This window comes from Artemia franciscana, chromosome 2 (assembly GCF_032884065.1).
Source record: "Artemia franciscana chromosome 2, ASM3288406v1, whole genome shotgun sequence".
NCBI lineage: Eukaryota > Metazoa > Arthropoda > Branchiopoda > Anostraca > Artemiidae > Artemia > Artemia franciscana.
The window spans coordinates 66,728,603-66,745,820 of NC_088864.1; the positions used below are offsets into that span (position 1 = coordinate 66,728,603).

At 34.4% G+C, this 17,218-nt stretch overlaps 1 protein-coding gene across 1 annotated transcript in view; it reads left to right on the forward strand.

The window, feature by feature from the left end:
* LOC136043982 (yemanuclein-like) overlaps window positions 1-17,218 on the forward strand; it is a 66,916-nt gene that overhangs the window by 9,547 nt on the left and 40,151 nt on the right. The window contains exons 3-4 of the mRNA XM_065729067.1: window positions 2,265-2,363; window positions 12,180-12,401. Coding sequence (XP_065585139.1) covers window positions 2,265-2,363; window positions 12,180-12,401 — 321 coding nt within the window. The remainder of the gene's footprint in view (window positions 1-2,264; window positions 2,364-12,179; window positions 12,402-17,218) is intronic.

A 17,218-nucleotide genomic window follows, 5' to 3' on the forward strand; every position in this document is an offset into this window, starting at 1 on the left:
CTCTCTAGAGATACAACTTATTTTGTTAATAAATTTTAAGCTCTTAGCGAGGTTTCACATCTAGTTCTACTACTTCTCACAATTTGCTGAAGTCCAAGGTCGCCTGAGATCAACACAGCTGCCTCAGCAGCTATGCACGCTCAACCTCTATGCCAATCTGTTCAAAGTCCAAGAAGTTCCAATTTCCTTTAATTTTTTTGCGCCCTCTACCCACCCCATTTGGGGACGATCTGCTTTTCGTTTGACCCTAGATGGATGGTGGAAAAGGACGATTCTTAGCAATCCGTCATCCTTCGTCCGCAAAACTTATCATACCCAGCGCCGTCTTTCTGTCATTATTACTCTAGCGGCCAGGGGTGTAATTTGCTATGGGACGGGGGAATGGCCCCTCATACCTTCGTTTGCCCCCTAGCCCAAATTAGCCCCCCACGTGTGAAATTTAGTCTTTTCAAAAATCATGTCAAAATTAAGATAAGCCTTGAAAATTCAAGCATCAACAGAAACATGGTGTCAAATGGCTCGTTTTTTTTCAGTTTTTACAACTTTATTCCTCCAGTACCTTACTCCTTCCTTTTATTCCTTCCTTACAACTTTATTCCTCCAGAATTTTGACGAAATTACGCAATTGCTATCGACGGGATAGAGCCATATTTTTCGCATTGCTAACTGTTGTGGTGATATATGGTTTCTCTTGAGTCTAATATCTAAACAATAACACCAAAGTGATGTAAAATCCGGCTTCGAAGCGAAATTCGACACATCAAAAAATGGCTTAGTTTTTTTGACTTGTACCCCATTTATTTAAGTAACTTCAGATGCTATCTAAGCAAGTTAGATTAAGGAGGACTAACCTTCCATTATGATCTAACAAGATATATATATATATATATATATATATATATATATATATATATATATATATATATATATATATATATATATATATATAAATTGAGTATATATATATATATATATATATATATATATATATATATATATAAATTGAGTAGCCTATTTTTTGTTAAATTTTTCGTGAGTTTTGCATTTTTGATTCTGGGTTTCGATATTGTTCTACTTTTATTATTTTTACTTTTACTTTTTTACTTACTTTTCTTACTTATTTTTTTTAAGATAAGACAAGATTTATTCATCTTGAAATACACATACAATATTACATTTTACTATTCCCCCAAAGGCTCTTTGGCCTGTAACGAAGGAGGAAGATAAATGAGTCACTTACTCAGAGAAGATTTTCTTTTTAAATAATCACTTACTCACAGAGACAAGAGCTAAAAAGGAAAAGAAAAGAAAATATAAATAAAATAAAATAAAAAATAGAAAAGAAAACCAAATAGACTAAAAGATTGAATAATCTAAATTAATGAAGTAGATCAGTAGATTAAATAGACTCCAACGAAATAAAAATAGATAAATAACCTCTAAGAAGCCAAGGAATTTTTAACAATTTTTTTTTTGAACAAATCGAATAAGTGGCACCTTCGAGCTGATTCGGGCAACTTATTCCACACAATATGTCTCGCCATCAAAGAATTAAAATCTGACCTTACACAAGGAATAAAAGAAACTTAAGTATGATTTTTCGTATTGTGAAGATTATAATTATTCTGATCAGAGGTGAAAGATGGTGGAACACTGAGGGATGATGGAGGTCACCACGAAGCTGAGAAAAAGTAAGACATGCACACGAAAGAATATACAGTGTCTCGAGATCAAGAATTGGGATAACTCTTGAACGATTAGTTTCCTTAATGAGGTTTCTAGCTTTATTGTAAACTTTAGAAAGTGGTTTTAACAATGAAGGAAAGGTTGACATCCATACTATTGGACAGTAAGAAACTTACGATTGGATCAAGCAGTGAAAAAGGATTTTCAAAATTGATCCAGAGAAAATATGTTTAAGTTTCCTTAAAATACCAAGACTCCTGCATATCTTCATTTTGATCAAAGCAATGTGACGTTTGAAAGTCTAGTTTTCATCAACAAGGATGCCCAAAAAAAACGAACATATCGATCTTTAGATCTATGAATTACCCATTTGACTGATGAATTTCTGATAACTGGGGATAAATCTAAGTAACATGCGAAAATAGCAAAAACTGGGCTTGGAAGAATTTAGGGTAAGATAATTAGCATGCTGTTGGTATTATATTAATGTCATTTATTTTTACTTTTTTTTTGCTTACTTTTATTTTACTTGTGCTTGTGGTACTGTTTTAATTTTACATTTTCTTATATCTTTTTAGGGAAATGAAGCAAAATCAAAAAAGCGACGAAAACATGACTTTGTCGATATTGGAGCGGGGTATGATGAAACTGATCCCTTTATAGATAATACTGAAGCCGTGAGTAGATTCTTTAGATTATCGTTTTGCCGATCAAAACCTGAAATTGAAATGAGGCCTATACGCAGGGAGGAAAGAGAACCTAACCCCCCTAAATCTTAATGTGGTTCAAGATTTTCCCTGCTAGGTCTTATATTTTCCATGAAACTTCAAAAATAATACAATTGGAGACAAATTTTTTAAGATCTCTACAAAAACAACATACATTCGCAGACTTTTTCAAAATTCGGGCAAGTTATTCCAAACATTTGCCCAGTATGACGTATTGAAAATAAAGATCTAGTTCTAACGACAAAGTGTCCATACATTATCAGCATTTCGTGTAAGATAATTTTGAATAAAATTACCAGAAATAAATAAATTTAGGAAACACTTAGGTACTAGTTTGGAATAATGCATGTGCATGAATAATCCATGATAAAATTTTCCTGGACCTGACAGAGTGATAATATTTAACTGTACATATTGAGATATAACTGATGTACATCTCCTATATCCACTCAACCCTCGCAGTGCCAGGTTCTGCATCACAACTAATTGCTTTACATAAGCTGAAAACGTACTTGACTATATTTTTCCACAATATACTGAATATGGATGGACTAAGCGAAAAAATAATCTCGTCACATAATTCGGGAATATATTCTTCAACTTCTTCATCATTCCAACATTTGTTTTTTTACTCTTAATGAAAGATATATGATATGTAAAACCCTGAATAACACCAAGATATCTAATAATATTGTTACGTTTGACTATACAATTATCTATTTGTATATTAGTAATCCAAGGATTATAATTAGAAGACCTACCATATGTAAGAAAACAGTGCTTGTCTGTTATAGTGTCGACCGCTCAAGAAGTGAAGTTAGGTTAATCCTAATGAAACGTACGAAGTATGATAAAAAAATAGAATGCTTTTGAAACAAATTTGGGCTATATATTTGCACATAAAGGGGAGGGGGGTAAATTATAGTGAGTATGTATGAAAAATGTGTTAGGTACAATTATTCAGCATATCATGGAGTAACAATTGTGCTCCAACTTCACACTTTCCTCCCACCCCCTAAATGTGCAAATATGTAGCCCAAATTATATATTTCCCATCTATTCTGTCCCTTTTCTTTGTCTTGTCTCACGCTAAGCTGAAAGAAACTAAACAAAGAAACCAGTTCTACAGTGCTTCAATGGATGAACAACTTGAGTGGTCAGCTCTATAACAGACAAGTGCCAAGGCAATTTGATTTGCTAGGATTTAGCAACAGTTTATTTACTCTCATCCACTTATTTATGCATAGCACACCCTTTTCCATTATTTCTGTTAAATCAGCTGAAGTCTGCTGCGACAGTAAAGTGGGTATTATCAGCAAAACTTGGAAGGATAGCCTTAGAATTAGAAACACCGGGTGTAATTTATCAAACTCATAATTGATCCCTCTCCTTAAATTGCCTACCTTTGCCCCATGCAGTGGCAGAGAAGCAAATGAATATCAGACTAATTGTTCCGTTTGAACGTGATATTCGTCACGTAGACAGCTATCAGATGCTACAAAAAGGCCTATTCTTTTCTTCCATATTTAATGAATAAATTTAGGTGCGCAACGGAATTTCAAACAGAGACACATATGCGTGTGGGAGAGGACGGGGGTTACTTCTGGCTTCCACCACTTAATACTTAAAAAGAAAAAAATGTTTTACTGTGCAATTTCGTTCTTTCTGTTTTTCTTCTCTTGTACTATTACCGCTTTGTCAATTCTTGACACCTGCCTTCTAATACATTTTTTCTTGTTTTAATAAATAGTTGAAAATTATAGCTTTTGATTTTAGCTATTTTTATATGATTTTAGCTATTTTAAATGGAGATTAACCAAAACAGATATTTAATATTATTGCAAAAATTTAGGTCTTAGCTTCATTTTTTAGTTTCCTCCTCTCCTGTTGAATTAACGTAGGAAAACCATGGAAGTACTAATTTATAGCTAATTTATAATCCAGGTAACTATCTACAATTCAATAATAAATCTAGGTAGTAAAGCTATCAGAAGACGCCTTCTAAATTACGGCAGCGGAAGTCAAATTAAAATTAGCAGCTAGTGAAAATGAAAGTGAACGGCGCAATTAGTCTCGCAATTATTTACAGGACATGCGCCAGATATCTTTTCGGCCGAGAAGGAGGATATCCTTTTGCGACAGGGGGATATCTGTGAATTGAGAGATGAAGAGTTTTGTGACCATATATTCCGTGCTTGAATCAGTTTCATGCAACGACTTATTCTTGTAGGTCCTTATGCCTTCAGCCTAGCCTTTTGAGTATAAAATCGTGACTTAGCGTTTCTACCAGTGTCTACTGTAAAACCTTCCCCGAATAAAGTGTTCGCAACGTTTATGTACAGTTTTATTTCACGCATGTTCTTGTCAAGGTTCTAGGTTAATCCGGATTAATTATTACAATTTTGTTTTTCCTCCCGTCTTTAATGAAGAATCTTCTAATCTTCTAAACTTCTAAGTTATAAATATTGCGTAAGAACTTCTCAGCTATGACTTGAGCGTATCTGTCCCCTAACAACGGCCTTGTTTGATTATGTATCATCTACTCCTTTAAAACTCTGCCGTTATTAATGAATACTAATTAATTTTTGATTTTACTAATTAAGCTATTTAACTTCTTAGAGCTGATGACAAAATGTGTGATGATTTACCTAAATGTACGTTCGAATATAAATGTAACCAGCTAAAATGTAGCAGGTTTTTTTTTTATTTAAGAAAAAACCGAGTTTATATGATGACACGCACGTTCAATACCTTCATCAAAGAAAAGGATGCTATGTACTTTTTGCATACCATGCCATCTATGCATAGAGACAGGACCGGCGTAGTGACAGTGATATAGAACTAATGGCGAAGGAGGCAAGATTATGGTCAAAAATTAAATACATTTAAGATGGCGCGTATACAGAGGAGGGAGGCTTTCACCTCCTGTCCATTCCTCGTAATCTTTAAGATTTATCCCCTTTTCATGGTTTTGCTTAATGTTCCTTGATTCATTCATACAGATCTGCTAAAACTTAAATAGATTAATTTATGTTGTACGTGTTAGCTTGGGAGTGGCTGTGCGCAACCCTTTCTGTCAAATATAAAGTCACTAAAATGCCTAAAAGCATTCACGCAACTTCGAAGGGTGCTTGACCCAAATCGTAAATGCCACGAAATCTTTTGATCCCTTGTAATTATTCCCTGTTGTAATGCCTTTCCCATTCTTTTTTAACGCATACGGGTCCCTCTAAGTGTTATCTTAAAAAAAGTGCACGTGTGAATCAGTCTCATACAATATACCTCTAAGAGTAATTAACTTGTAGTTGACCAATCTTTCAGCATTGATAGCTCTTAATTTTTTCTCATTTTCTGCTGTGGAATCACAACATTATTAGATGTTTTCTTTAATGTGATTGTTTTGACATGTTTTTCCGATGTGGTCAGATTGGAGTATAGGCAAAAAAATAACAAAAAAAAACAACTGACAAATCGAAAAAAAAATACAAATCCAAATTGAGCATAGCAGTTGGACACGAATGCGATTTCACAGTTGTTTTTTTTTTCCAGAAGTATCTATAATTGATTTTGTAATATAATTGGCTGTGTTCTAAAGTCACGTCCGATCATATCTTCAGCTCCGAGAACACTGATAAGTGTTCTCAGATTTCCAGTACTGAACTAACATTCCCATTCAGTGAACATCTGTATTTGCACTATACAATTTTCAGCCGGATTAACTCTGACAAGTAAATTCTTTGATATTTTTTCAATGAATTCGGAGTAATAGCATCATTTTTGCGAGTGCTGTACAAAATTGGATTTGAATTATCTTGGGCGTTCGTTTATCTATTTTTTGAAAATTATAAACATTATTGAAAATAAATATGGTTAAGCGGGAAGCGATCGAGACAAAGTGATTTAGAGGATTCAAGAGGATCCACGGAGTCGACTAATAATATCTCAAAGTTAGATAAAATCCTTGAAATAGTTGAAGCAACTAAAAATGATGTCTTAGAAATAAAAATGGAAATCGTTGACATTAAGTCATGTTTAGAGTCCCTAAAATCTCGCGTGGAAGATCTAGAATTAGCAAGAACGGCCCAAGAAAATAAATTATCTAGTATCAAGTAGGAAATATCGGCATTACGAAATCAAATTGAAAAGGAGCCTGGTTTTGGTGAATTAGCATCTAGAGTCCTTGTGTTAGAAAACATGAATAAAAGAAGGAATGTTATTATACGGAACATTAAAAGTGAATCTAAATCAAGGGTTAAAGACCATGTTGATACCTTACTTTCCCACCTTGGATTTAATATCCGATTTGATCTACTTGAGTTTACGGATAGATTTATCAAAATCCAGCTTCAGGATGATAAAAGACCAATTTCTGTATGCTTCAGGGAAACAAGAAATTACGTGAAAACCCGTTCGAAAGAGGAGCCGGACGTGAATCCCCTTATATCTATATGACAGATGATGTAACAAAAGGAGTTCGTGACATTCGCAATTCCCTTAGAATTAAACAAAAAGAATTTAAAGTAAAGGGAATTAGTGCTTGGATCCCCCCAGTGGTCCCACCTGTATTATGCTTAATTGATAATGAAGAAAAAGTAAAGCTTAAGTGGTATAAAGTCCTGTAAGTGAGATACATGTATGAGAAATAGATATATAGATAGAATAGATAGAAATAGTCGCTTAGTTTTTTTTTTAGTGGATTTATAGTTTATGATGAATATTTGCGATTTATTTATTGGATTTATGACTGTAGTTGGCCTATGATCTAGCTCTATGCATCCATGTTGCATGATTTTTTAAAAGTATCTTCAACAGATGGGTTAGGAATATGTGAAACATTCCTTGGCGAAAATAATACATTTCAACATTATGAAAATTATAGATTTTTCGGTGTTAGTCGCAAAAAGATTAGGAGGAGAGGAGTAGGTATTTTTATACGAGATGACTTCACATCTTCTTTACGTAATGATTTTATGATTTGGAATGTTGAGATGGTATTTGAGAGTTGTGTAGTAGAAGTGAGTGGTGGAAGAAATACGTTTTTGGTAATTGTAGTATATCGGCCACCGTCTTCTAGTCTTCAAGAGTTTTTAAGACAATATGAGTCATTGCTAGATGCTCTCACCCAACAACACCATCTATATATTTTATGTAATGGGAGATTTTAATGTTGATTTAATGCGTCATAATGCTGTGACATCTAATCAGGGATTGGCATTTTTGAACATTTCATTTTTGAATGGTTTTTTACCTACTTGCTTACTACCGTCAAGAATTTTTGATAATCATGCAACTCTTATTGATAACATTTTCACATTGCAAAATTGCTTTGATACCCATATTATTTTAAATGATACGTCTGATCATTGTGTTGTTGTTTCTGACTTCTCTGGATCCGGAATGGAGCGTGGAAAGAGACCAAATAAAAGTTATAAGAGGGTAATTAACCAGAAAAAAATAGATGAGATGAAAATAAAAATAAGAGATATAGACTGGAGTGAGCTGTTGAATATTGAAAACCCAAATCAGTCAATTGCTTTATTTTATAGTAAGTTTAACCAAATATTTGACCGAGTATGTCCTTTGGTATTAAGAAAAAGTCAGGATTTACCTCGTAAGCCATGGGTTACTCAAAGCTTGTTAAATAGTATAAAAGAAAAAAATAGATTATTTAAGGTGAAGATGCAGTATCCAAATGAAATTAATATTGAAAACTTTAAAAAGTATAAAAATCGGTTAACTTTTGTTCTCAGAGAGGCAGAAGTAAAATATTATTAAAAGAAATTTCGTGAATGCGATTCACCACCGAAAACATGGAAAATAATAAATGAAAGAATAAGTAATGTCAAAACAAGAATTATTCCATCCTATATCACAACTAATGAAGGAGTTAAAATAACGGATGAGACAGTAATGGCAGCAGAGGCGCCATTTGGGCCTAATCTTAGGGTGGGCATGGACTCCATCTTGACCCCCCCTCCTCAACTCACTTCGTGTCGCGTAAGAAAAAATGTCTTTATTGGGTTTTGGCAGCACATTGATTGAATATTCTAAGTAAAAACGCATTTTCAGCACCGTATGTTGCTTGGAAATGTACTGTAACCAAATGTGGAACTCACCCACACTGACCTCTAAGATTAATTATAACATTGAAGATCACAATCAACGAGGTTAAGTGATTAAACTGAAAGTGGAAAATTCAACCAGACTACAGGCTGGCCTTCCTCAGCGAGAAACTTTCATATTTAAGTAAACAACACATCAGTGAAAGTATTCTTCACTAACATGCTGAGGGTTGTAACCAAAATCTCGGTTCTCCTTCAGCAGAAATCTTTCAGATCAAACATATTTACACTCAAGGTAACAAGGGGAATTGCCGAGGTTTCATCTTTGCAAAATTGTCAACAAGCTGGTTGTAGTCCAATTAAAAGGAGGTGACTGAGACGATCGTCTCCTGTTGTAGACCGCAGGTAGTTTTTCACTGTTTCTAGGCTAGAAAACAAACGCTCATTCCTCGCTGTTGTCACAGGAAGTGTGGCAGCAATACAAAGTACTTTAATTACTTCTGAGTAAGCCACTGGTAATGCCTGAAGATGGTCGACAATGTCTAGGAAGTTTTCCGGATTTTTCTCCTCATCCAGCAAGAAACGCTTGGCAATGCCAGCTTGAGATTCGAGAAGAATGTTGTTGATATCCAGCTCGCCGTAAAGAGCAGAGAAATGCTTGAGCAACTCTGTGTCCATAAACCTTGTTGAGCTTGGACCCAAGGCTTCGAGTGTGCTTAGCACTGGCAAGTTATCTGTGAACCTTCTGTCAAATTCGGCTAGTAGACGGTCAAAAGTCTCGGAGTACTCTTGCTTCATTTCATCCACCAAAGTAGTAGTCCGATTTCCGGATTGGACGAAGTTCTTTCCTAGCGTCGAAGTTGTCACAAATTGTTTCAGATGATTGGTGATCTTTTGAGTTCTAATGCTAATGGCTATTAATACCTTTATATTTACCTAGCTAAAAAACTAATAGGCTTAATGATGTAAAGTCTTCTACTTCTCTCTGTGCTCTCGTCTTTAGAGTCTTATGGTAGCGTTGGCCTACAATCTGGGGATCGATGTCAGGCGTCTCTAACTTTCATAAAGTTTATTTGTCGAGCATAAAAATGTCTATTTGCACATATGATAAAGTAAATGTACATAAAATGAGGACAGAAACAGAATAAGAACTGGCTCGAGCAATCTAAAACGGTGGCTTATATTCACTAAAACAAGGAAATGAACATCAAAACATTTGACAGGAACTGAACTATTTTAATCTGTCAATTTAGAGGAATTACTGCAAATATTCAGAATTTATAATATTAATATAATCACCTAGGAAATGGGCATTTGACAGAACTTGAGACTTTTATTATGAATCTAACCTACTTTTAAAGTTTACAATGATTAATAGCAAATAGCGTAATTACCCTAAGGGTTGTCAGGTAATTACGCTCTTTGGTTAAAAGGCGTGCAGTAATTTCAAATCAATTGAACAGAATGGATTATGTTGGACATAATGGATTATTATGGCCGGCAAAGGGTTCTTTGTGGTGGAAGCTTGGGCCCCCCTGAAAAATCTGGGGTGGGTATTTTCCCACCCCTGACCCCCCCCCCCCAAATAGCGCCTCTGAATGGCAGAAGCATTTGCTATCGATTTAAGGAAAATTGGACGTGATCTAGTGGATCAAATTTTTGATGGGTCACATAATCATAGAAAATATATTCCAAATAAATTAGATAAGACTATTTTTATGTACCCAATCCAGTTCTTGGAATTTCAGAAAGCTGTTACTAGTTTGAAAAACGGATTTTCGATAGGATGTGACGGTATGTCGACTTCTCTGTTTAAAGAATTAGCTGAAGTACTTAGTCAGCCGCTTTTATTTTTTTTTTTATTCTAGCATGAAAAAGGGTTTTTTTTCCAGTTTGTCTTAAAGTAGCTAAGGTTTTACCTTGGTTTAAAAAAGGCGATAAAGATAATCCAAATAATTACAGGCCTTTTGCTATTTTATCACCTGTTTCTAAAGTTTCTGAAAAAATAATAAAAAGTAGATTTACTTCATTTCTGGTAAAGAATAATTTTTTTCTCCCAATCAGTTTGGTTTCTTGCGTGGTAGGTCAACAGAGCAAGCAGTAGCTGCTTTACATAATTTCTTATCAGTTGCTATGGATGATAGTTACTTGGCGGCAACTATATTTTTTGACATTAAAAAGCTTTTGATACAATAGAACATGCAATTCTTTTTGATAAATTGGAAAATGTAGGAATTCGTGGAATAGCTCTTGAGTTAGTGAGATCTTATTTATTAGAAAGAAGTTTTACAGTCCAAGTTGGTGAGGAATCATCTCATATTTTTCCTTTAGAAAATATAGGGGTTCCACAAGGGTCTGTATTGGGGCCGTTACTTTTTTTGATATACATAAATGACCTTTCAAAATGCATGCCTTCGGACGATGAATTACCAATATTGTTTGCAGATGACACAGCAGTTAGTTTGAAGGCTGGCAACGAGGAGGACCTACGAATGGCCCTCGAAACTGGGCCTTTTTTTAACACACCCTAGGAAGACAAAAGAATTATCTGAAACTAAAACATAATTTTTATTTCTTGATATTCTTCATTTACAACAAATTTTTCACCTTATTATAGGTATATGGTTTTTAGAGATCCAACGTAGGGATAATTTTTTCACTAAAATGAAACTAACTCTTAGTTGAAAATAAACATAGCCATTTATCAAGAGCAAGGAATAAGTTTCTTTTTCCTTTGATTAAAAATGAGAAATCAAGACTAAGTTTAAGATATCAACTTCCTGAGATTACCAATAAATATAAACTATTTGATTTAATAAGTGAGTCACCATCACTCTATACATATAAAAAGAAATTGAAAGAGATAGTTCTTTCTGCCTATAGTAGTAGGGACTGAATGTAAAGTGATTTATTTATAAATTAGTTTATAAGTCCCATCCGTGTCTACATGAGTCGATTTTTTTTCGCTTCTTCTCTCTTTCTTTCTCTCTTTTTTATGTACTCTGTGTGAGTTATTGAGGTGTAATTCCTTCTTCTTTTTTCTCTCTCTATTGTTAAAGGAGACTAAACAAGTTTCCTCCCTGTTTCCTTTGTATAAGATTTATGTATATCGTTTCTTGTTTAATAAAGTCAAGTCAAGATAAGTCTGTTCTGATAAGTAGTTCAGATAAGTCTACCCTGTTTTCTCTCACGGCTAGAAGATTTAATGTTTGTTTTTTGCTGTCTTTTTTGGGAGGGGGGGGCTTAGAATTGGGTTTGGGGAAGAGGGTAAAATATTTTTCTTCCGTCCTCATAAAAGACTATACGCTATTTTTTTTTTTTTTTTTTTTTTTTTTTTTTTTTTTTTTTTTTTTTTTTTTTTTTTTTTTTTTAACAATAGTCACTGTCAGTCAACAGTTCTGTCTTCTGAGTTGTTCTCATATAGTTCGTCTGTTTTGTTTCTAATTATTGATAATTTACGATATTATTGATATTTATTTATATATTGTTTTTTTAATTAATACATTGTCAGAAACTTCATTTGTTTCTGTTAATGTTTTCTTACTAATAATGTTCTTCCTTATTACAGTATAACGTTACTTAATTGTTCTTTTTTAGTATTGTGAATTTGTACCCCCGAATGTATCCACAGTCCATGGGGGTTTCTACGTCAATTGTGGTATTACTTATTACAGTATAACGTTACTTAATTGTTCTTTTTTAGTACGATGAATTTGTACCACCGAATGTATCCACAGTCCATGGAGGTTTCTACGTCAATTGTGGTAATCTGGAGTTCAAAGCTGTTGAATTTTCAGAGTCAGAAAGTGAATCGGATGATACCTCAAGTGAAAGCTCCGGAATTGAAAGCTCTTCTGGCGAGTCGGATAGTAGTGAAGATGAGGAAAGCAGTGAAAAAGAAAAAGTCGAGAAGAATAGAAAAAGGGTAATTATTCATACAGGGAAATGCTTCCCGAAAATGTTCTTGCTACGGTCCCTTAAAGACTCGCTTAACTGATTTTGGATGTCAAGATACTGTAGATAGTGACATATCCTGTACATAATGACAGACTTAGTGTAGATAGTGGCGTATATTGTAGATAGTGACAGAGAAACTGTAGACAGTGACAGTTGTTTTTCGTCACGTATTCAAAATTGTCACTCAATAATTCCTTAGAAATTGCCCACTAGAGCATATACAGGGTCACTAGTCCCTCATTACTGTGGCATCATGTCAAGCACGGATCCAGGGCCTTAATTTGGGACGGGGCAGTAGTGCCAAAAAGAGAAAGTGGAAAATCCCTCCCCTCTACAATTTTGTTTAAAATAATTGAATTAAGGCCGGGTTTACTATCGACGCAACGTGACGCGACGGGAGATCAATGATCACTTTGGAACTTGCGCAAGGCATCGGGAAACTTTGTTAAGGTCGAAATTGCTATCAAACATCGATATCCGTTGGCGAATCAGAAGGCGACCCCAGTCAAAGGGCAGGTCACGCACTAGTTGCCTGTTGTATTTGTTGAGTTGTAATATTTTCAATTGCTCTTTGATACCATCACAGTGTGGTAAGTTTGCAATATAAGATGAATGGATAATCTAAGCGTCTGGACATCAACGTGAAAGGCTCCTATAGAAATGGGACAAAACAAATATATAAAAAAATTTTCTCTCAAAATACAATCGTCTAAGAACGGACCCATTGTTTAAATGACAATGTTTGAGGATTACGGGACTGTTTCTAATGTTGTTACCGGCACTGTTGGCAAAGGTACTCAAAAATAAAGATAAAGAGCAAGGAATAAGAAAAGGCCTAGTCAGTTGACTGGGAAAAAGACAAAATTTTGTTGAAAGCGAAAAAGACAATTGAGGCTGCAAAACTTATCCCAATCAAGGTGAAAAGCAGACGCGGTAAAAGATTGACAGAAGATAAACCGTGCATTTTGACGCAGTGGACAACAAACTCTTGAGCCAATTTGATTTTTTATTACGTCATCTTGATGCCGAATGGCGTTGCATCCTACTGTAAAGAGATTTAAGAAGCATGTGTCGCCCCATACCAATGGGGAGTCTGAAATTTCTTTTCTCTATTTCTTCACCTAAGTCTATGTCAATATTTGATTGAGTATAATTCACATCTCCCTTGACATGACACCTTGTTATACTTATTTTTTCTCACAGGTGGAACCCGTTGCTGGGCACCATAAGGCCTACTATTCTTTGTGGCGTACCTCAACGAGGTTCTTTTTGCGGTAATATTCTTTGGAAGATGTATTTCCTGCTGCTAGGGTCAGGTATACTAGCTCATTTATCCTTTACCCATCTGTCCTTTTTTTCTTGACATCATATTCTGAACCTGATTCAGTTCTCTTCTAGTCTCAAAGAGAAAAATTTTGGACAAAAAATCAGACTGGCTCAAGAGTTGTCCGCTGCATCAAAATGCACTGCCAATCTTGTCATATGACAAGCCGGTAGCTTCATCGCAATTGTTAGCTATTTCAGTGCCACCAAATGGGGCAGACATTAGATCGTTAACCGACGAATTGGCATCATTGTCAGGATGATTCATATAATGTTGTGTGGCTGCTAGCAAGGAGGCAAACATTTACAGCGCGAGTTTGGTGATGAAAATAAAATTATTTCATTTGGACGTATGCAGTACGTACAATTTAGCTGTGTCTCTGTCTCCGGAGAGCAGTGATAAGTGATGCTTACCTTTGCATGCTTATACAGACCACAGTACTGTCACTGTCCAACCTACTTGTCTTGGGTCTGCACTCTCTTGGGCTCTCTCTAACAGCACAGAAACGTTTCAGTTTTACGTTTATAACACATACCCTCTTTGAACAATTCTATTGCGTTGATATGTTTCAATGTTTTTATTTCAGAAAACGGTCGATTTTTCAGTCCTTATTTCTGTATATAGTACTCAATAGTATAACTTAGGAAGGATTCTTAAAAAAATCGTTTGGGAGGGACGATCGTTACCACCACCCCCCTCTTGTGTCCATGCTTGCATCATGTTCTCTGCAGTGCGTGTGTTTTGGAATAATAATTTAAGGCCGTTTATTAAGTTTTTAATATTTCATATTATTAGATCGAATTCCCAATAGATTGGAGTCAAATAGGTGTTTTCTTATTAATTTTATTACATTGTACTGCTGAACGTATTCATTATGAAATCTGAACTGCCAATGGGGACAAAAACTTTCGCCCGAAAATCTAACAACTTTTCCATTTTTGATTTGCCAAAAATTAAAGAAATAATGTTTATTAATCAAATTAAAATAATATTATGTTTATTATTTATATAATAATATAAATTATTATATTAAATGATTTACATAATAATATAAATTAAAATAATACAATTAAATAATGTGAAAATTAATCAATTGCATAAATTGGGAATTGGTGCATCTTCTTTTAATAATATGTCTTACGATAGCTATTTTTATTCAATGAATCTTGAATAATAACAACAGTACCTACAGTGAGCCTTTAAGTCTCAATGCCTTTAAGGCAGTGACGCCTTTAAGATTCACTTAAGAATTTCTTTGCTTCTCCTTCTCCTCCCTGCCAGTCAAAGGTTGACGTAATATTTATTTTTTATTAACTGTCAATATTATTCCAGTAAATGTTTGACTTAAAATCGACCGACTCTAGCAAACGTTCAGCTATAGGCTATGGCTAGAGCCTACTTCTAGTTTGTATGAAATCATAATTTATGATTCCCCTTCACTTTACGGCTCTCCGTTTTCTCGGGATTTGAAAAATCATACAGAATAATAGATAATTGTTCTCGTTATTACCAGGACTACCACCCCTTTAGATTTTCCCCAACATTTTCGGATTCAGTCTTGAGCTTTGGTACAAGGACTTAAACAGGTGTGGGGCCTTGGGGTCTTTCCTTCCCTCTCCCCCCCAAAAAAATCGTAAACTATCTTGAATTTATACACACTTCTTAATTAAATGGTCAAGTTTTGTTTTCATTAATAGCTTCCTCGCCAATTTTTGTGGTAGTATCCCCTGTCCCCAAAAAATATTCCTGCGTACGTGCTTGTATGCGTTTAAAGCATTACCCTTAAAAAGTATATTAAATATGCATTATTATTATATTGATATTATTTAATCTCTTGGGAGTTTTCTAAAGCCTCTGGAAAATTCATAACTGAATCTTCGCGTATTATTAAATTGTTAGTAGCAGCTCTGATTAATGTAAACATCATGCAAGCACTGAAAGGTTCTTCTATAAATCCCCCCCCCCATCGTGTTTTGGGAATAGGATATAGCCTATTCCTAGTGCATGTGAAACTTTAATTCGTGATCACCCATTGCGATTACCCCTTCACTAAAAAAAAAAAATCCTGACACCTATATTAGCCCATCCTTTCTCATCTTTTTCATTGATTAAATAAAAAAAAAGTTTTTTTCAAATGAAAGTAAAGAGCAACATTAAAACTTAAAGCGCACAGAAATTACTCCGTATATGAAAGGAGTTGTTCCCTCTTAAACGCCCCGCTCTTTACGCTAAAGTTTGACCCTTTCTCACAACTCTACTTTTAAAACAATAAAAAAAAACTTTAGCGTAAAGAGCGGGGCGTTTAAGAGGGAACAGCCCCTTTCATATACGGAGTAATTTCTGTTCTTTTTAAGTTTTAATGTCGTTCCTTACTTTCAGTTGAAAAAACTAGTTTTTTTATTTAGTTTCTGAATTTTTTTGAGTTAATACATGTCTCTTGTATTATGGCTCTCCGCACATGAATAATTAAAACGAAATTTGCATATTAATTTTTTTGTGGCTAAATGGCTTTCTCATAGTTTTAATCGGACGATTTTGAGAAAAAAGGGGTGGGGTAGGAGGCCTATTTGCCCTCCAGTTTTTGGTTACTTAAAAAGGCAACTAGAACTTTTTTTTTGTTTTTACGAACGTTTTTATTAGTAATAAATATTTGTAACTTACGAATTAACTTACGTAACGAGCTTCTATATTCGCCAAAAAAAAGTAGAATTAATATGCAAATTTCGATTTAATTATTCATGTACGGTGAGCCAAAATGAAAACCTGCATTAATTCAAAACGTTCAGAAATTAAATAATAATAAACAATTTTTTCAACTGAAAGTAAGAAGTGACATTAAAACTTAAACAAAACAGAAATTATTCCGTATATGAAAAGGGCTGTCCCCTCCTCAATGGCCCGCTCTTTACGCTAAAGTTTGACTCTTTCTCACAGCTCTACTTTTTAAAACAATAAAAAACTAAAAAGCATAAAGTGCCTATCGATAGCCATTTCGTTCAGCACTGTCGAAAAACCTATTTAATATGTCTTTGGGGACGACTTACTCCCCCACAGTCCCTGGGGGAGGTGCTGCAAGTTACAAACTTTGACCATTGTTTACATATAGTAATGGTTATTGGTACGTGTACAGAGGATTCTCTAGCATTATTTAAAAAAAAAAAAAAAACGATGAGAAAATGAATAAAAAAAAGTTTTTTAAACTGAAATTAAGGAGCAGTATTAGAACCTAAAACGAACAGAAATTATTACATATATAAGGGGGTTCGTCTCCTCCCCAATACCTCACTCTTTACGCTAAAGTATTTTAGCAATTTCAACTGTTTGTTTTACGGCCTTTGTGATTCAGGGGTTATTCTTGAAGATTTGGGATAAAATTCTAGCTTTAGTGTATAGAGTATGTATAATGTTCAGTGTATATTTAGTGTATTGTTTTTATTTGTTCATTCTTCAACAACTTTCAT